The sequence below is a fragment of the Rhineura floridana genome, chromosome 1, assembly GCF_030035675.1.
Source record: "Rhineura floridana isolate rRhiFlo1 chromosome 1, rRhiFlo1.hap2, whole genome shotgun sequence".
In the NCBI taxonomy this organism is placed as follows: Eukaryota; Metazoa; Chordata; class Lepidosauria; order Squamata; family Rhineuridae; genus Rhineura; species Rhineura floridana.
In genome coordinates, this window is record NC_084480.1 from 322,457,715 (window position 1) to 322,477,821 (window position 20,107).

At 47.2% G+C, this 20,107-nt stretch overlaps 2 protein-coding genes across 2 annotated transcripts in view; both read right to left on the reverse strand.

Moving 5' to 3' along the window:
* LOC133375528 (sphingomyelin phosphodiesterase 5-like) overlaps nt 1-1,991 on the reverse strand; it is a 29,172-nt gene extending 27,181 nt beyond the window's left edge. Inside the window, exon 1 of the mRNA XM_061607219.1 lies at nt 1,581-1,991. Within this exon, the coding sequence (XP_061463203.1) occupies nt 1,581-1,593 (13 nt within the window). The 5' untranslated portion in view covers nt 1,594-1,991. The remainder of the gene's footprint in view (nt 1-1,580) is intronic.
* A 6,845-nt stretch (nt 1,992-8,836) lies between these two features.
* The window catches only part of LOC133375531 (speriolin-like), a 100,855-nt gene continuing 89,584 nt past the window's right edge, over nt 8,837-20,107 (reverse strand). The window contains exons 3-4 of the mRNA XM_061607226.1: nt 15,310-15,449; nt 8,837-9,809 (exon numbers count right to left, since the gene is read on the reverse strand). Coding sequence (XP_061463210.1) covers nt 9,480-9,809; nt 15,310-15,449 — 470 coding nt within the window. The 3' untranslated portion in view covers nt 8,837-9,479. The remainder of the gene's footprint in view (nt 9,810-15,309; nt 15,450-20,107) is intronic.

The window sequence follows — 20,107 nt, forward strand, 5'->3', positions numbered from 1 at the left end:
GCGGGACTGGACCAAGATGAAGGAGGTGTGAAAACTGGAGGGAGAAATAATAATTTTAGATATGCAGACGATACCATACTCTTAGCAGAAACCAGTAACGATTTGAAACGAATGCTGATGAAAGTTAAAGAAGAAAGCACAAAAGCAGGACTACAGCTGAACATCCAAAAGACCAAAGTAATGACAACAGAAGATTTATGCAACTTTACAGTTGACATTGAGGACACTGAACTTGTCAAGGATTATCAATATCTCAGCACAGTCATTAACCAAAATGGAGACAATAGTCAAGAAATCAGAAGAAGGCTAGGACAGGGGAGGGCAGCTGTGAGAGAACTAGAAAAGGTCCTCAAATGCAAAGATGTATCACTGAACACCAAAGTCAGGATCATTCAGACCATGGTATTCCCAATCTCTATGTATGGATGTGAAAGTTGGACAGTGAGAAAAGCAGGTAAGAGGAAAATCAACTGACTTGAAATGTGGTGCTGGAGGAGAGCTTTGCGCATACCATGGACAGTGAAAAAGACAAATAATTGGGTGTTAGAACAAATTAAACCAGAACTGTCACTAGAAGCTAAAATGATGAAACTGAAGCTATCCTACTTTGGACACATCCTGAGAAGACATGATTCACTAGAAAAGATAATAATGCTGGGGAAGACAGCAGGGAGTAGAAAAAGAGGAAGGCCAAACAAGAGATGGATTGATTCCATAAAGGAAGCCACAGACCTGAACGTACAAGATCTGAACAGGGTGGTTCAGGACAGATGCTCTTGGAGGTCATCGATTCATAGGGTCGCCATAAGTTGTAATCAACTTGAGGGCACATAACAACAAACAACTAATTTTAAACATGTTTTAAAGTGGTGTGTGTGTGAGGGGGGGGCTTTGTGACACTTGTGGAGCTACAGTCCAAGCAACATTCCCAATCATAAGTGGGGTTCCATTCCAGATTTGAGGAGGGGATGTCATTACATCTCTCCCACATACACACATTGCATATTTCATGGTTGTTATAAAACTATTCACAGTACTGTAGAGGTTTGGGTTGTTGTTTTTTTTCAGAGAACCGCCCTGAGATATCGATGCCGCTGATGAGTAATTGGATGTCCTTTTTTCCCCCAATGGCGATGGGACAGGGAGGGGTTTCTGCTCTGTTGCCTGCGCCCAGCTCTAAGCAGTATGTCTGAGCTGACAGTGAAAAGCCTTCGTCCACCTCACCCCCACCCACTGTTTGAGGCTGGAAGAATGAGTTTTAACCAGCCGTCTCTCCCCGCACCCCTGAGTCAGAAAAGCCTTTGGGTGTACCAGCGGGTACTCCAGTTCACGGTATGGAGGGCATGTTCGGTGGTCAATTATTGGCATCTCCTGGAGGCCAAGAATGTTGCAAACAATGAAAGGATGCCTCTGAACACCTGAGTCCAAGGGTCGAAGTGCATGGGGAGGAGATGGCCCGTGGCCACTGCCTGGCTGGGGAGGGCGGCACTCCCAAGGGACACGAGAACCGGTACGTGTTTGCATAAGCAGTTCCCAAGGGGCCACAGCGAGCGAGCGAGCGAGATTATTTCGTGACATACCCCAGGCGCACATGGCGAGAAGATCCTGCTGTCTTGATGGGGGAAGCCCCGTTGCCTTCGAAGTCGCTCGGCTCCTTTTGCTGAGGAACTAAATACACGGGTGGCTTCAGACATGCCTATGAGGGCAGGCCAGGGTGGCGCGCCTGGAGAGCAAGGCCGCGGGCCCGACGGTCCGCGCGAGCAGCCTCAGCAGCCTTTGCAAAGGGGCACCCCAAGGAGAGCGCGGAGGGAGGCCGGAGATCCCTTCCCCTGCGCAAGCAGCAGCGTGGGCAGTTTGGCCGCTCCTGCGCAAAGCGGGTGTGGCACCGGGCGCAGCTGTTGGCCCTGAAGCTGGCGGAGGACGCGGAGGCGACAAAACACTCCCAGCAGCCCGCACTTGTGCAGGGGGGATGGTTCCCCAGCATCGGGGGGCCCTGGCCCCTTCCTCCTGCCGTTCCTCGGGTGCTTAACGATACTGCATACCCTGTAGCTGGTGCGGTAGCGCTGCAATCAGGACGTAAAAGTATGGAAGCAGTTAAAGGTGCAGAAAAGCCTGTCAGCACTGCTGTGGCAGCGCAATCAGGAGGCAAGCATATGACTAAAACAAAACATACAGTTAGCCATACAGCAGAGCAATCAGGAAGGGTTGCTGCTGAGGGAGCCACAGAATATAAGAAAAATGCTTCCTTACAAACCAGAAGGGCGCTGTATCTAGGACAGCAATCACAGCAGTTGAGTACAGTAAATGCTGAATTTCCCTCACAGCAGGAGGAGATTCCAGATCCTTCAGTCCTTTTTTGCTCAGATTCTGAGGAAAATGATGAGGAATTTACAGGTTTTAATATTCATCACCCTGAGGTTCCACAGAGCACTGGGGCTATAGAGCCTGTAAGTGATATTGTGCCTAATGGGCACAGTCATAAACAGCAGCACAGAGTTTTGCGTGACAGAACTAATCATAACCAGCATCAATTCAACTCCGCACAGGTGGCCTCTCTTGCCACCTCGTGTTCAGATCAGGAACTTCAACGGGTGAAGTCTTTTCATTTAGGAGCTGCAGAATTAAATTATATTAGAAAGGCTCTCATGGGTGATATATCAGCAGAACTGGCTGCTTTTTGCCAATCTTTTCAAGTGGTTCCTGTACAGGCACAACAGCGCAGTCATGAACCAGGACAAAGTCACTGGCAACACGATATACGACACGACAGTGCAGTGATCAGATGAATCAGGCAGGTTTCCCTGAAGTTGAGCAACAGCAGCTCCACACTGACCTTGCAAATGGATCACCAGATCTACATGATGTGGCCAGGGGTAGAGCACAGGGCTTATTAGCTGACAGACCAGACAGATCTAAGCTTGCTAGGCAACGGTTTATGCACGATGATTCAGTGTTTGATTTCGAAGACGAATCAGATGAATGGAGTGATACTTCACAACCGGAAGAGCCCCACTCCAATAGGTTGTTTCATACCACTTACTATATGCCTCTGCTATGCAAGGCTATGGCGGCTTTAGATCTGTATGATGTTGTTACAGAACAGGCACCTTCTCCCTCCAGAGGCGCATCTGTCCTTCCGGAACCAAAGTCTACCGATAAGGTCATTAAGGTACCATCACTGCTCAGACAAATAGTGGAATCTGAATGGCACTCACCAGTTCAGTCTACCAAGTCACTGACGTATGCTAAGAAAGTATACTTATTGGACCCAGAGTTTATGGAGCAGCTGAAAACTCCAGACATTGATTCTCCAATTTCTGCCTTAGTTTCTAGAAACTTCCTTTTGAGAGAAAGGGATGCTCAATTGAAAGATCTTACAGAACGAAAGTTAGATATGGCACTTAAAAAGGTCCATGAAGCATCAGCTCCTGGCAGTGCTGCAGAGGGCGGTGCCAGGAGGGTTTGCCTCTCAGGAGCAGACCCCGCAGATAAGCTGCTCAGCCAGCCCGTGGAAAGGGCAGAAGGGGGGCACTCCCGCCCCTGGGCGCTGGTGATGGCAAAGCAGCTGGGGCAAGGGAGGGCAGGGGGGCAAGGGCTGAGCGTGCTCTCAAGGAGAAGTTTCCTTGCTGGTGCAAGTGGAAGGGTATGCTTCTGGCTCCAATAAAGGGCTGGAGGCCAGCATGGAGGACGGAACGGGTGGGATCTGTGCAAGGACAAACTCATGGCAGAAGTAAGCTCCAGGCCTTTGGCCGACAGTGGGCGAGATGGTCAATCTGTGCCTGGGCACAATACTGTGTGTGTGTGTGTTGGGGGTGATCGCATGGCTGAATGATCCTCCATATCAAAGATAAAATAAATCCACGTGGAAAATTAAAAGTTCTAGGGCAGTCTTGTCCTTGACATGTCAGCTTTCTCTGTGCAGGAAATGTTTCCGAAGGAAGGCTGACCTGCCTCACCTGAGAAGGGGGGCTGAGATCCTGCTGGTCCAGAGCACCATTTCAAGCTCTGCACCTGTGTGCACGCCTCGGGTTCAAAAAGGTGCTCATGGATGCTAAAACACAACAAAGGAGAAAAAAGGAAGAGTGCATCTATAAAGAGACGTTGTGCTTGTCTATACCACATCATGACTATGGGGGTGTCACCTCTTCCTGCCACCTACATTATTTATTTATTTATTAATTAATTGATTTATATCCCACCCTTCCTCCCAGCAGGAGCCCAGGGTGGCATTAAGCCAAGGCAGTTGCGCTTTTGGCCCCTTTAATTGAGGTGAAGAAGAGCTCAACTGGACCAGGAAGTGGGAGGAGGCGCCTTCCCAGGTCCCTTCCCAGTTACTCTCTGATTGTTCTGTTTGGGCCCAAGGAGGCTTCTGTCCCACTGTCTCGTTGGTAATGTTTTCCAGAGGAGGCAGCAGCAGTGGCCATGGCAGCAGCCACATTCCTTTCTTGTAGCAAAAACGGCAAAGAGTCTTGTGGCACTTTAAAGACAAAACAAAAAGCACAAAAGGCTTTTAAAGTGCCACCAGACTGTCTTGGGAAACATGCAGTATGTGTGTGTGGGAGTGTGATGTTACATAATTGGCTTCGTGTTTTCCTGCACCCTGGATGTGGCACCCAATAAAATGGATCATGAGGGGTGTCCGCATGCCAGGCATAATTTAATACACTCCGTCGTGTCACTTCTGACTCTCCTTTTCTCTAAACTAAAGAGCCCCAAATGCTGCAGCTTTTCCTCATAGGGGAGTCGTTCCATCCCCATGATCATGCTGGTTGCCCTTTTCTGCACCATTTCCAACTCTATGATATCCTTTTTGAAGTGAGGCGACCAGAACTGTACACAGAATTCCAAATGCGGCCACACCATAGATTTATACGGCATTATTATATCAGCAGTTTTATTTTTAATTCCTTTCCTAACGATCCATAGCATGGCATTTGCCTTTTTCACAGCTGCCGCACACTGGGTCAACATCTTCGTCAAGCTATCCACCACAACCCCAAGGTCTCATTCCTGGCCAGTCATCCCCACTTCAGACCCCATAAGTGTATATCTGAATTTAAGTTTTTTTGCTCCAGTATGCATAACTTTACTCTTGTTTACATCAAATTACATTTGCCATTTTACCGCCCGATTTGGAGAGATTCAAATAGCTTTGCGCGTACCATGGACTGCAAAAAAGACAAATAATTGGGTGTGAGAACAAATTAAACCAGAACTATCGCTAGATGCTAAAATGATGAAACTGAAGTTAACATACTTTGGACACATCATGAGAAGACATGAATGACTAGAACAGACACTAATGCTGGGAAAAACAGAAGGGAGTAGAAAAAGAGGAAGGCTAAGCAAAAGATGGATTGATTCCATAAAGGAAGCCACAGACCTGAACTTACAAGATCTGAACAGGGTGGTTCAGGACAGATGCTCTTGGAGCTCGCTGATTGATAGGGTCACCATAAGTTGTAATCGACTTGAAGGCACATAACAGCACCCCCATTTAAATTGTCATCATTTTTTATGTCTTTACCCAGGAGGGATAAAGATTTGTTCCAAAGCGGACCCTCCTGAGCTCCTGTTGACTTCCCTGCATCAATAATGTTGTGAGTTTGTGGGGTTGAGATGCATAATTCCTATGTGTCCCCTTCCAGCCTCTGATTTGGAGACGCGCCTGGGGTGAGAAACTCTGCTGGTCAGATGAGTCTCTTTTGTTCATATAACAGAGTGGCCAGGTGGGTTAATGGATCTGTCAGGTGCCCATCAACTGGTGAATGCGCCAGGGAGACCCTGTTGTCATTGAAACTGTTCAGAACAACCTTTCCCTCCCCCCCCCAGCGCCAAGGAGAGGTTTGTGCGTCGATTTGTGTCTGAGAAAGGCTGGGAAGTGGAGGCAGGCAAAGAGACTGGCTCTCTGCACCATGGCTTTGGGGTGCCTCCTGTAACCCTGATGGAAAAGCTGGATATAGGACTGCTGATGCCTTGAACCCCTCCATCCTAAGCTCAGGTTGAAATGTGTGTAAATAAACAAACCATATTTCATGAAGACACCACAGTCTCCACTGGCCTTCTTCCCAAGGAAACCAAACCCTGGGCGAGCGCAGGGACCCCCTGGAAATCTCACCGCTCGGAGATTGGGGCGGCACGCAACAATAAGTTTAAAAGCTGCTTTGCCCCCTTTTAATTTTAAGTGCCAGCAATCTGGTTCCATCCTGGTTCAAGTGGAGCTCGTCCCTTCTGTAAAGGCTCAGCTCATCCCAAAATGGTCCCCAGTGCCTAACAAATCCAAACCTCTCCTCTCTGAATGCCTCATCCATGCATTCAGACTACAAAGCTGTGCCCTACACATGGAACCAGTAGTACTTTAGAGAAAGCTACCTTGGGGGCTCTGACGTTCAGCATCCCACCTAGCAACCTAAATTTTGCTTCCATGACCTCCCAGCGGCATTTCTGAATGGCATTGGTGCCAACGTGCACCACAACCACTGACTCTTCCTCAGCGCTATCTGTCAAGCTATCTAGACGGTGGGCGACATCCACAACCTTCATGCCAGGCAGGCAAATCACCCTGCAGCCTCCACACCCATCACACACCCCACTATCTATGTTCCTAATGATTTAATCACCCAGTACTATGATCTCTCCACCCCCTCTGGAGAAGTATCCTTGGCAGGAGAGGATTTCTGCTCTTTCCCCAAGGAATGGATCCCTTCTAAAGGATCCTTTCCCTCTTCCTTAGATAGATGCTCTCCTTCCCCGAGGCCCTCTGTCTGCATGAGAGGAGGAGAGCGATCATCCTGGGAGTGGGTCACAGTTATAATGTCTTCAAAGGACTCGTCTACAAACTTCTCTGCCTCTCCAGGTCAGCCACCTTGGCCTCAAGGAAACGTACATGTTCCCAGAAAGCCTGGAGCTCATTGCACCGAGGACACATCCACAACTTCTGTCTAACAGGGAGATAGTTGTACATATTACAGTGCCAAACACTGGAAAGCCCCTGCACACCTGCTGCCTTCCTACCTGCATAATTTTTTTTGTAGTTTATTGAGTTAATTTATTGAAAGCTTGGGTTTTCTTTAGAGTCGCAGCCCCTCTCATTACCATAAGCAGGATTTTTATCTTTGGCCTCTGTGTTTGGATCCAGTTTGGAATTAGCAAAAGATCCTGTGCAGTGATTTGATTGAGCTCCACAGACAGCTTTTCCCAAACTGCTGTTGCCAGACGGCACTCTCACCATAAGTGCCATTGCAGATCATTTATTGTTGTTGTCGTTGTGTGCCTTCAAGTCGATTACAACTTATGGTGACCCTATGAATCAGCGACCTCCAAGAGCATCTGTCATGAGCCACCCTGTTCAGATCTTGTACGTTCAGGTCTCCGGCTTCCTTTATGGAGTCAATCCATCTCTTGTTTGGCCTTCCTCTTTTTCTACTCCCTTCTGTTTTTCCAAGCATTATTGTCTTTTCTAGTGAATCATGTCTTCTCATTATGCGTTCAAAGTATGATAGCCTCAGTTTCATCATTTTAGCTTCTTCTGATAGTTCTGGTTTAATCTGTTCTAACACCCAATTATTTTTCTCAGTCAATGGTATGCGCAAAGCTCTTCTCCAACACCACATTTCAAATGAGTTAATTTTTCTCTTACCCACTTTTTTCACTGTCTAACTTTCACATCCAAACATAGAGATTGGGAATACCATGGTTTGAATGATCCTGACTTTACTGTTCAGTGAGACATCTTTGCATTTGAGGACCTTTTCTAGTTCTCTCACGGCTGCCCTCCCCAGTCCTAGCCTTCTTCTGATTTCTTGACTATTGCCTCCATTTTGGTTAATGACTGTGCCGAGGTACTGATAATCCTTGACAAGTTCAGTGTCCTCATTGTCAACTGTAAAGTTGCATAAATCTTCTGTCGTCATTACTTTGGTCTTTTTGATGTTCAGCTGTAGTCCTGCTTTTGTGCTTTCCTCTTTAACTTCCATCAGCATTCGTTTCAAATCATTACTGGTTTCTGCTAGTAGTATGGTATCATTTATAAATAAGATCAATTATAAATTAGTTTAAAAGCACAGATCCCAATAGTGATCCTTGGGAGATACATGTCACATCATACATTCCTCCATTGTAAGAAGTGCCTACTGATTCCTACTGTCTGCTTTTTGTTCCTTAACCAGCCACTGATTCATAAAAGGACTTCTCTTATACCAGGACTGCTAAGCTTACTGAAGCATCTTTAGTGAGGGAGTTTATCAAAAGCTTGTTGAAAATACACTATGTTAATTGGATTGCTTCTGTCAATATGCTTGTTGACCCTTTCAAAGAATTCCAAAAGGTAAGTGAGACAGGATTTACCCTTTGAAGAAGCCATGCTGGTTCTGCTTCAGTGAGACTTGTTCTTCTCTATGTTTGGTAATTCTGTATTTAATAATGGTTTACACCAGTTTTCCCAGAACAGATGTTAGGCTAACTGGTCTGTCACTTCCTGGATCCTCTCTGGATCCGTTTTTAAAAATTGGTGGTAACGTTGGTCACTTTCCAGTCCTTAGGTATGAAGGCTGATCTGAGAAACATGCAAAATATAGTACAGAACGAAATCACAACGTACCATTTGTAATTCAGTAGTATGAGAGCATGGACTGCGGGACTGATTACTTTTGCAAGGCCCTGTAGTTGTGTTAGAACATCAACCGTTTCATAGTTGTGTAAAGAACTATCAGCTGGATGCCATTTTGATCTGGTGATTTGTGCATTTTTAATTTATCACTAAAGCCTGTAATTTCTTTTTTGTTTTAAGCCATGTGTTCCTCAAATTTGTTTTTGCATCCCTTTTGTGTCCCCCCCCCCAAAGTTTGTGTTCCTTTTTGTGCTACTCATTTGGACAAGACTTCCGTTTTCCGAAGGAAACCTCCTTGCCTCTAATAACTTCCTTGACTCGGTTCGTTATCCATGCAGGCCTTGGTGGTACCTTTCCTATTCTGAGGTATACATTCTAGCTGAGCGTCTATTATTGTGGTTTTGAATAAACTCCAGGCATTCTGGAGTGATTTGACCCTTTTGACTTTCCTTTTCCACTTCCTCTTTACCCACCCCTCATTTTGGGGAAGTCTCCTCTTTTGAAATCAGACTCAACTATGTTGGACTTAGAGGCCCCCATTCTTCCTGCCACCCACCAGCTGATGATGACTGGACTACATATTTTTGGACCAGCTGCCATTTTCTTTTGGAGGGTTGTTCTGGGTTTGGGCTCAGGGCAACTGGGGGGTTTTAGACTGGGGCTTTGTTCTGGATCTCTTAAGTTTCATTTTATTGAGGACCACAAGGGACCTTTTGACTGGTTTTGTCCTGAATAATGGAACAGTAGCAAGGGGGCTCTCATTAACTGGGGGCCAATTATGAGGGTTAATGTAGCACAAGACACATTGGCCAGGCATTTTCAGATGGTTTATTGTGGTTGTTGCAGTGGGATGACACCAGGAGGGGGTGTGTCACCAGATGAACAAAGGCTTTCCATCCATGGCCGCCATATAACAGAGGCAGTCTAGTAGGATCAAGCAGTCCGACACCTTATCCGGGGGGGCAACTTCCTCGATGGCCTGCCGCAGGTAACTGGGGTTGTTGTAGGAGTCCCCCTCAGGGCCCGACACATCTGGACGCTCCCGGAGGATGCCAAAAGTGTTGACAATGTGCTCTGTGAACTTGGAATGGACGTTTGGGTCGTAGCCTTTGGGCTTCAGCAGATTCATGATGCTGTTGTAACGGTCCGTCATGGACGTGCGCTGCTCTTGTGACAGTGGAGACAGAGGATCACTCGCCCCCTGTAGGAAGAGAAGCAGCATTAATGCAGGTGGGCTTTCTCTGAGCCCTGGAGAGGAAATGAGCTTCCTGTGTATGGACCGGAGGAAACTCGGGGCACGTTCATACATTCAGGAGGATCAAGTGGCAAAACTCCTCCAGAACTTCAGAGAGAGGCTGTGTTTTTGTCTTGGATTATTCTCTCTGCCAGCTGCTGTGCCAGCCTTCCCCACACCAGCTGGCAGTGCCCCCTCCAGATGTTTTAAGCTGAGATTCCTATCAGTCAATCCGTTGTACATTTCAAACATCAACATTTTAAATAGTAATGATCACCAATCAGAGAAAGAGGCAGTTATATGATGTGAAGGCAGCTACAGTTTTATTTGCGTCAACTGCCTTTAACAATCAAACAAATAAAGCCTCCCACTTAACAAACAAGAAGAGAAAAAGACTTTTGTGATATTAATCAGTTTTTAGTAAATGATTGACTAAAAAGGTGCCCTGATTAATTGGGCAATACATTTTGAAACAGGGTTTTTTATTTTTCAAGCAAATGCTGCAAAGGGAAAGCACCGTTGATCTTCACCACCCGTTTCTGGCTCTTCCTCCTGATTGGAGGCAGTTTTTAAGGCGCCCACCAAAGGATCCCTCAGCCAGTCTCCTCCGCAGTTTCTTAAGGGAGGTGGGACCTGTGGGGTGAGCCAGGAGACTCTGATGGACAGGAGGGAGTCTCTGACCAACCAATTGCGTGGAGACGTGATGCATGCAGCTCAAGAGAGGTCCTGCCCTGCCTGGGGTGGGGGCAGTCAGCCTGAGCAAAGGAGCAGCGTAGCATTGGAGACCAGGTTCCCCTCCTCTGCCTGGCCCACCCACACAAACAGCCGTGGTGAGCATGGCCTGGATGGGGAAGGCTGTGGCCTGCCTCGAAGAGGGGTATGTGTTGTGTGGGGGATCATGGTAGTATAAAGTCAGCCTGCAAAATGTAGCTGTCACAAAAGGCAGGGAGACACTCACTCTCCCACCCCCGCCTGTGCACCCCAGCCCCCATAATTTGAGCACTGTCCTAGGCCAGGCTGTGTAGCCTGGTGGGATGCACAGTGAGCCTCACACACACACAGGACTGCAGGCTGAGCTTGGAGAATGCCAAACTGCCTGCATTGGCCAGGCTGACGGGCCGGAGCTCAGTGGAGGAGTCCCTGCTTTGCAAGCCAAAGGCCCAACATCCAATCCCCAACAGCATCTCCAGGTAGGGCTGGGAGAGATTACTTATAAGGAGTCCTGGAGAACAGCTGCCAATCAGTGTAGACAGAGCTGAGCTAGATGGGGACCAATAGTCTGCCCTGGTATAAGGGAGACTTCTCTATTCCTCTGTTCCTCTGAATGCTGGAAAGGGAGGCACCAGAGCAGCCTCCTCCTCTGCCCCCTTGAGCTTGTGCAGGTGGGGGTCGTGCTGCCGTCCTTTGAGGGAGAGCAGCTGCTTCCCTCAACTTCCTTTGCTGCTGGAAATTGGCAAAGAGTAGAGCTTTTCAGCAAGCTCCTTTTGGGCTCTCCAGCAGAGAGTGGCCTGGAAGACAATTCCAGGGCATGCAAAACTCCCTGTCTCTGGTGCCTTAGAGAGGGAGACGGGTGAGGTGGAGTGCAGAGCCTGCCTGCCTTTTCATTGTTGCATACAAAAAAATGTGAACTTAACATAAGTATAAATTAGGGATGGGGGAGAAATTCAGTCCAGTTTGCATTATAACATGCACCCACCTAATTGGCACTTTCCAAAGCAGTAAGTAAACCAAACTGCAGCTACCCTTTGAAATTCGCATTCCTCTGCATTTTGTGAATTTTCTCCAACCAAAAAATGTGTACAAAAATGCCCTGTGGAATGGGAGTTGGGGCACTGTGTTGCGGTGGTTACGTCCTATCTACAGGACCCAGCTCAGAAAGAGTAGCATTGGGAGAGTGCTGTTTGGCCCCCTGACAGATATACTATGGGATGTTGCAAGGCACTGTCAAGAATGCCTGGTTTCTAAAATGGTTCTGAGGCCATTGTGGGGGAAACATCTTGCCTGAAATGCGGCCTCTGAGAGACCATGAGACTGTAGTTCTCACAGCTGAATCTAGTTAATTAGGCTACAAGCGAGAACACCTGCTTATCAGTGGAGACTGGTACTTCAAGGCCAATCGGCCTGGAAAGGTTGGTGAGTGCGTGACTGTTAGGCACAGAAACCTCCAGAAGGTTTCATCATCAGGAAGCCCCCTGATTGGCTAATTAATTCCTGGCTGTGGCTGGGCATTTTCCCTTAAGAATATGATTCAGACCTTAGCCTTTGTTCCCCAATGTTCCTCTATGGTTGCTGATGCTGTCTATGTGGGGTTCCATCTGCCATCCAGGCTGTGCATCTCTGGGGAGATGTGGCACCATGAGGTGGTTTGCTGTTTACCTCTATTGTAAATACAGTAGGGCCCCACTCATACGGCGGGTTACCTTCCAGACCCCCGCCAAAAAGTGAAACCCACCGAAAAGCAGAATTCCGTCAATAAAATGGTGCCTGACGGCCGAAAAACACCATAAAAGCAGAACAAGCGCTGTATGAATGGGCCTTACTCTAATTGAAAACTGCCGTATTAGCGGAATGCCAAAAAGCGGGGCCCTACTGCGTAGATGAGGCTAGACAGTTTTGTTATTTTTATCTATGACTGTAACTCTCTGGATTTTACCTGGCCCACAGGGCTGTGGGTTTTAAGGAACTATTTTGCTGCTATATTTATGCACTTATATTTTATTTAATAAAGCTACTTCTTAATTACCAGTGTGTGTTCATTGCAGGGGAGATTTGACTCTAAATCCAGGACCGTGGCCAATTGGCCACAGAAGACTACCATATAGTTGGGTATTTTGCCTAAAGGCGCCAGGACAAGGAGTGCATTCTTGGCTCTTGTCTTTTGGAATCCTTGGCAGGTCTATTTCTGGCACTTTGGGTTTCCCCTTGGCCCAGAGTGGGTGACCAGATTAAGGGGTGGTGGCAGTCTACCTACATTACAGGGTTGTTGTTGGTTTACTCAGCCCTGATAAAGGAGGCACAGGTTGTGCCTTGCCAGGATCAATTTCCCTGGGTTTGGGAATTGAGTTCTGGGACTGAACTGGTGGCAGCATTTCATGACAGGCATGATTTTATCCCCAGTGCTAAAAAATATCTATACAAAGCCACTGGGAACAGTCATTAGGAATTTCGGGGCAAGGTGTCATTTTTTATTTATTTATTAAATTTATTAGTCACTCATCTGGCTGGCTGTCCAGCCACTTTGGTGACGTACAAAATAAAAACATACAAATACATTAAAACATTAAAAATCTCAACAACAATAATAAAACCTAACCCACCCCAAAAGCCTGCCTGAAGAGCCAGGTCTTCAAGGCCCAGTGGAAGTTCATCATAGAGGGGGCATGGCGGAGATCATTTGGGAGGGAATTCCACAAAGTGGGGGCCACAATTGTAAAAGCCCTCTTCCTAGTTCTCACCAGTCTAGCTGTTTTAACTGGTGGGATAGAGAGAAGGCCTTTTGAGGGCTGATCTTGTTGAGCGGCATCCCTGATGACATTGGAGGCGCTCCTTCAGATAGACTGGGCCGAAACCGTATAGGGTTTTAAAGGTCAGAACCAACACCTTGAACTGGGCCAGGAAAGCAACCGGTAACTAGTGCAACTCCTTCAGTATGCTGAAGACACAGCTCTACTTCTCCATTAACATCCAAAGCAGGAGAAGCTGTGCAGGCCCTGGACCAGTGCCTGGATGCAGCGATGGGATGGATGAAGGAAAATCGGCTGAGCTTGAGTCCTGCAAGATGGGGATGCTGTGGGAAAGTGGTTCCTGTGTCTGAGAAATTGATCAGTTGCCTGTCCTGGACGTGGTTGCATTCCACCTGAAGGAGCAGGTCTGGGGTCTGGGGGTGCTTCTAGACCCAACTTTGTCACTGGAGGCCCAGGTAGCCTCGGTGGCTAGAGGCACCTTTTACAAGCTGTGCTCGATAATGACAACTATGGCTGCTTATGGAGCAGAGCTTGACCATGGTAGTTCAGGCACTGGTGACCTCAAGAGTGGATTACTGCAATGCCCTCTATATGGGGCTTCCCTTGTGCTTGACTCGGAAACTGCAGTTAGTGCAGAATGCTGCAGCATGTTTGCTGACAAAAGTGAGACCCTGTCAGCATGTAACATCTCTGCCGAGGGATCTGCACTAGGTGCCGATTTGTTGCCAGGCCAAGTTCAAGGTGTTACTACCAGTATATAAAGCCCTTTCCAGCTCAGGACCACTTTACTTGCAAGACTGCCTTACCCCATATGAGCCCACTCGAGTGCTTCGCTCTGCGGAACAGGCAGTGTTACAAGTGCCACATAATACTTCTTCCGCGCTTGTAAGAACTTGCTCTTTTACGTGTGGCAGCACCTACTGTTGTTTTGAATTGTTTTTTAAATTGTTTTTAATTACTTGCTTTTAACTGTTTTTATTGATAATACTAATATATTCTGTGAACTGCTTCAGAGATTTTTTAATATCAAGCAGGATATAAATTTTGTTCAATAAATGAATGTGGGCAGAAAAGCAGGTATTAGTGAAAACCTCATACAAAATTACATTATATTGGGGGAAACTGCTTGCAAAAATGGGTACATTAGCAAAATTTCATATGAACATTTGTATATCAGGAGAAACGTAATTTATTTACTTATTGAATTTCTTAGTCTCCCGTCTGGCTGGCCACTCTGGGCGATGTACAAAATAAGCATACAGATACAATAAACATTACAAATCTGGACACAAGATAATAAAATCTAGCCCACCCCAAAAGCCTGCCTGAAGAGCCAGGTCTTCACGGCCTGGCAGAAACTCGATGTGTAAAATGCTGATGAATTTTTGTAAGGGCATTTTTTAAAAAATCAACCATTGCAAATTGCTGCTTAAGTGTGGAGAACTGGATTTAACACTGGAAAAATGAGAGAACCGAAATGGACAAATTTCCTCGTCCTTCATATAAATTCATCCCTAAACGGCTGCACCATTTAAAAGAGAAGAGGCCTAGACAGAAAGAGTTGCCACAGAAGGAGTGGGGAGGGTTTTTTTAATCCTGAGGGCCACATTCCCTTCCAGGCACCCTTCGGGGGGGGGGAGACACCTGCCAGTGGTGGGCGAAGCCAGAGGCCAAAGCGAGTGGAGCAACTGTTGTCGATTTTCCTGGTGCAGCAAGCTGGTTTCCACAGCCGCTCACCCACAGCTTCCTCTCCTCCATCCAGGCAATCCAGAGGCATTATCAAGGGTCCGAGGATGCATTCCATCCAGGGCAAAACACTTCAGGGCCAGTGAGGGGTGTGGCCTGTGGAGAGTGCAGAGGGCCGGACAGAAAGGCCTCAAGGGCCGCCTTGGGCCCCTGGGCCTGAGCTTTCCTGTTCCCTGTGCTGCTAGCAGCGTCTCCTCTGCTCAAAGCCCCATCATGCACCCTGTCAGCACGCGGGGGGCGGGGGAGTCTCCCCTCACCTGCAGGATTTTCTCAGGGATGTTGCTGATGGTGTAACCGTAGAGGCGGACCCGATCAGGGAAGATGCTGGAGAGGATCCTGCGATCCAGCTGGAAGGCAATCTCGCCCACGATGCGCTCCATGGTTACCAGCTTGGGATCTGTAGGGACCAAGGGGGGATTTCTGGTCAGTCCAGCAGGATACTGCAGTTGGCAGTAGATCCCCAGGTCCTCCTTCAGGGGAGCACCCCAGGAAGTGCTATATTTGCCCAGGGAAGCCGTATAGGCCAGGGTGGGGAACCTCAGCGCAGGGGGCCAAATTTGGCCCTCCAGGCCTGTCTAGCTGGCCCTTGGGACTCTCCACAGGCCATGCTCCTTGCAGCATTTGAGACTTTTTAGTTTAGAGAAAAGGTGAGTCAGAGGCCACATGGTAGAATTATGCATGGCCTGGAGACAGTGGTCAGAGAAAAGTTCTTCTCCCTCTCTCCTAACACTAGAACTCATGGACATCCAATGAAGCTGAATGTTGGAAGATTCAGGACAGACAAAAGAAAGTCCCTCTTCACACAGTGCATTGTACAACTATGGAGTTCGGTCCCACAAGAGGCAGTGATGGGCACCAACCTGGATGGCTTGAAAAGAGGACTAGACAAATTCATGGAGGAAAAGGCGACCAGTGGCGACTAGTCCTGATCGATATGCTCTATCTCGACTGCCAGAGGCAATATGTTTTTGAATCCCAGTTGCTGGAAACTGCAGGAGGGGAGAGTGCTGTTCCCCTCAGGTCCACTCAGGGCCTTCTTGTGGGTTTCCCATGGCTGACCACTGTGACAGCAGGATGCTGGACTATATGGGCCCCCACTGGCCTGATCCAGCAGGCTCTGCTTATGCCCTTATGTCGTTCAGGCCACACCTCTCACTGGGCCTTTCTTCATGCCCGCCTTGAGTGCTTTTGCCTGGCCAGAACGTGTCCTGGAGTTATGAACATGCCTCTTGCTTGCTGGATGGAGAGATGTGGGGTGCTTGTGTCTGGGTGTGTAGATAAAGCAACTGACATCTTGCAGTGGTATAAAAACAGAAAGAAATAGCGTTGGTGACCAAGCTTACATATTTTAAAAGAGGTATTGAAGGGTGTGCATCAGACCAATTGACTGAACAAAAAGAATTTGTTAATTACTGGAATGCAAAATACCAGGACAACATTCAACCTTATATATTATTTTCACTCCGACAATTTGATATTCTGCTTAAAATATAATAGTAACCAAGGACGCCTAATAAGTTATATAAAGCTCCTTATATAACTGACTTAGGCTGCCATCCATCACATGTCTACTCAGAAGTAAACTCCACTGGGTTCAATGGGACTTGGTCCCAGGTAAGTGTGTATTGGATGGCAGCCTTAAATACATATTATGAAATTACTTATAAATTAAGGGTTGTATTCAGTGTTAGTCATATTCAAAGTTGGACATGACCAACTTGGACCCATTAATTTCAGTGGGTCTACTCTGAGTAAAACATATTTGGATACAACTAAAATTATTTTATTTATTTTGAAATGATTATATCTTTTGCAATATTTTTTAAAATAAACGATAACCTAAAAATATTGTTTGCATCTTGAGTCTCTGACTAAAAAGCCTCTCTGTACAGCAGGGGGTGTTATCTGGTCCAGAGGATATACAAGTGAGGCAGCTCTCAGAGGGAGAGCGAACAGGGAGAACTAACAGGAGTTTCGCAGCAGAGGTGTAGTGAGGAAGAGACAAAGGCAAAGTAACTCAGTAGTATGAGCTGCGCATGTGCCAGTGTGTGTATTTACCTAAGTAGCAGGCTTTTACCCTGCATTGAGATCACTGAGACGTAAGACTTAGCAAAACAAGAAAAGCTACTTTATAGAAATACATAGTAGATGGGAAAGGCATACCGAGATCTAACTAAGTTGGAGGCGCAATGCCCAGACTTGGGTCTTGCCCTCATGGCTCAGGAGAGAGAGCAAAGTCAGCCTCCTCTCTCCTCAAGAAGATGACAAAGGAAGGAGGGGGAGGTCAGCTTCCCTGAGCATATCAGTTTACAACGGAAGGAAGTTGGTAGAGAACAGCACAGGTGAAGGTAGGCAAGCCTAGCCAGCTGGAGGGACCTCACTCTATCCCCCTTCTGGAATACAAACAAAAGAACCCAAACAGGAGTTGCTCTTGCTCCACTTCCAACAGTTTTGAGACAGTGTGAAAGCCTGAAGGGCTCCAGAGCAGCTTGAGGTGTGTCCTGATAGCTGTTGTTGAGTTTGGTGGGGGAAATCCCTAAAAAAAAAAGTTCTTGTAGCACACATCATAGACCAGTTGGACTCTCCTGTTAACCTTCAAGGAGAGCAGGACAAAGCACAGGCCATTCCAATACAAGTTGGAAGAACTAAACAAAAGGCAGCAGAGACCATGGACAGGAAAGACACTCCAGTGCTGGTGGCCTGCAAGGTGTGTGCGATGCTTGCCTCCTTGCCTGAGAACAACATGGCGTACACCTGCAACAAATGCAAGCTGGTGGCGCTGCTGGAAGAAAAAGTGAGGGGCCTGGAACAGCAGGTGGCCACACTGAAGAGTATTCACTAATAGGCAAAAAACCTTGCAGGTATTTCTATCAAACTTTAAAAAGCAGGGAAATTGGGCAGCTATAGTGAGTGCACCAGGGGAGCAGGAGACCTGAACTCCTCTCTGAGATATTGGACTGCCCTACGAATTGGTCAAAATGCAAACACAATTTGGGTTGGTCTTTCACAATCCACTTCCTGTGTAGCTTGGAGGAATTTGGTAACACTCACCATATGCTCAGAGGCACTTGTTACCAAATTCCTCCAAGCTACACAGGAAGTGGATTGGACTGTGAAAGACCAACCCAAATTGTGTTTGCAGTTTGACAAATTTGTAGGGCAGTCCAATATCTCAGAGAGGAGTTCAGGTCTCCTGCTCCCCTGGTGCATTCACTATAGCTGCCTAATTTCTCTGGTTTTTAAAGTTTGATAGAAATATCTGCAAGGTTTTTTGCCTATTAGTGAATTTCCCTGCTTTTTAATCCGGGAGGTAAGAAATGGGATCCTGTCCAAGTTTGCTAAGAATGGATGGATCATTTGCATGCTTATTGAGTTCAATGGGATTTACTCCCCTGCAATCATGCTTAGGATAGGTGAAACTGGCCACAGAGGATGGGGAGGGGAGGAGGAGGGAGGGGAGAAGACGCAGAGGGGAGGACTGGGATGGGAACAGGCAGGAGGGAGAGGAGAGAAGGGCAAGTTTGATCATTTGCATGTTTATTCAGTTCAGTGGGATTTACTCCCATGCAATCATGCTTAGGATGGGTAAAACTGACTGGGAGGGAGGGAGGGAGGGCTGGAATGGGCAAGGGAGGAGGAAGAAGGAAGAAGGGAGGGGAGGAGGAAGGTAGAGAAGAGGGGAAGGAGGGGAAAAGCAGGTCTGATCATTTGCATGCTTATTGAGCTCAATGGGATTTCCTCCTATGCAATCTTGGTTAGGATAGAAAAAAATGACCATGGGGGAGGAGGAGTGGGAGTGGGAAGGGGGAGGAGCGTATTGGAGGGGGGCAAAGGAAGGGGGAGGGAAGGTTTGATAATTTGCATGCCTATAGAGTTCAATGGTATTTACTTCCATGCAATCATGCTTAAGATAGGTAAAACTGACCGTGGGGAGGAGGAAGGGGAGGGGGAGAAGGGGGAAGGAGGAGATTGGAAGGGTATGGGTATGGGGAGGGAGGAGCAAAGGAAGGGGGAGGGAAGGGGCAAGAGGGAGGAGATGGGAGGGTGGGTTTGATCATTTGCATACTTTTTGAGTTCAGTGCATTTTTAATTCTGTGCAATCATGTTTGAAAATGGAAATGGACTGCCTTCAAGTTGATCCCAACTTATGTTAATGCTATGAATAGGGTTTTCATGGTAAGCGGTATTCAGAGGTGGTTTTACCATTGCCTTCCTCTGAGGCTGAGAGGCAGTGACTGGCCCAAGGTCACCCAGTGAGCTTCATGGCTATGCGGGGATTCAAACCCTGGTCTCCCAGGTCCTAATCCAACACTGACCTGGGGAAGGGGGAGGGGAGAGATTGGGTGGATGGGCACTGGGCAGAGGGGAAGCCCCTTTCCTTTCCAAAAGGAAAACATTCAATCAATCAATCAATCAATATTTATTTCGGGCACAGACCAGCCAGAGTAATACAAGCACAAAATAAACGAGAGCAGTACCAGGGAAATTTAAAACTAGGAACTGAATAATGCAAAATGTTAAAATACAATTAAAATATTAACTCTGTGTGTAGTAACTTTTTCCTGCAAATAATGGCTGCCGCACAAAATTTTGCTACACTAATAGTGACCATAGGATCACGATCCGCCAACAAACAGTTCAAATAACCCGCTACAGATTCCGCTAGAAGGGCTTGCAGAATGGGGGTAATAAAAGCTTGCCACAGGTCACGGTAGAGGGAGCAGTGGAGAAGTACGTGGCTTACTGATTCCACCTCCCCAGACCCGCAAGGGCAAGCCCGCTCAGAGTATGGAATCCTGTGGTATCTACCTTCCAGTTAGGCAGAGGGAAGTACATTGTGCCTAGCTAAGGAAAACACTTTTCTACATTTGGGAACGGTTAAATTTCGCAGGTAGTTCGCCGGAGAAGGTACTGTTCCGTACAGACCTGGGTTAGGATATGCCGCGATCAGACTTAAATTAGCTTGTAGATCAATATCCTTGATCCGTAGCAAAATAGCCATTTTAGCTTTATGATACCCGAGTCCGAAGAGCGCCTCGGGCGAGAAACCAAGGG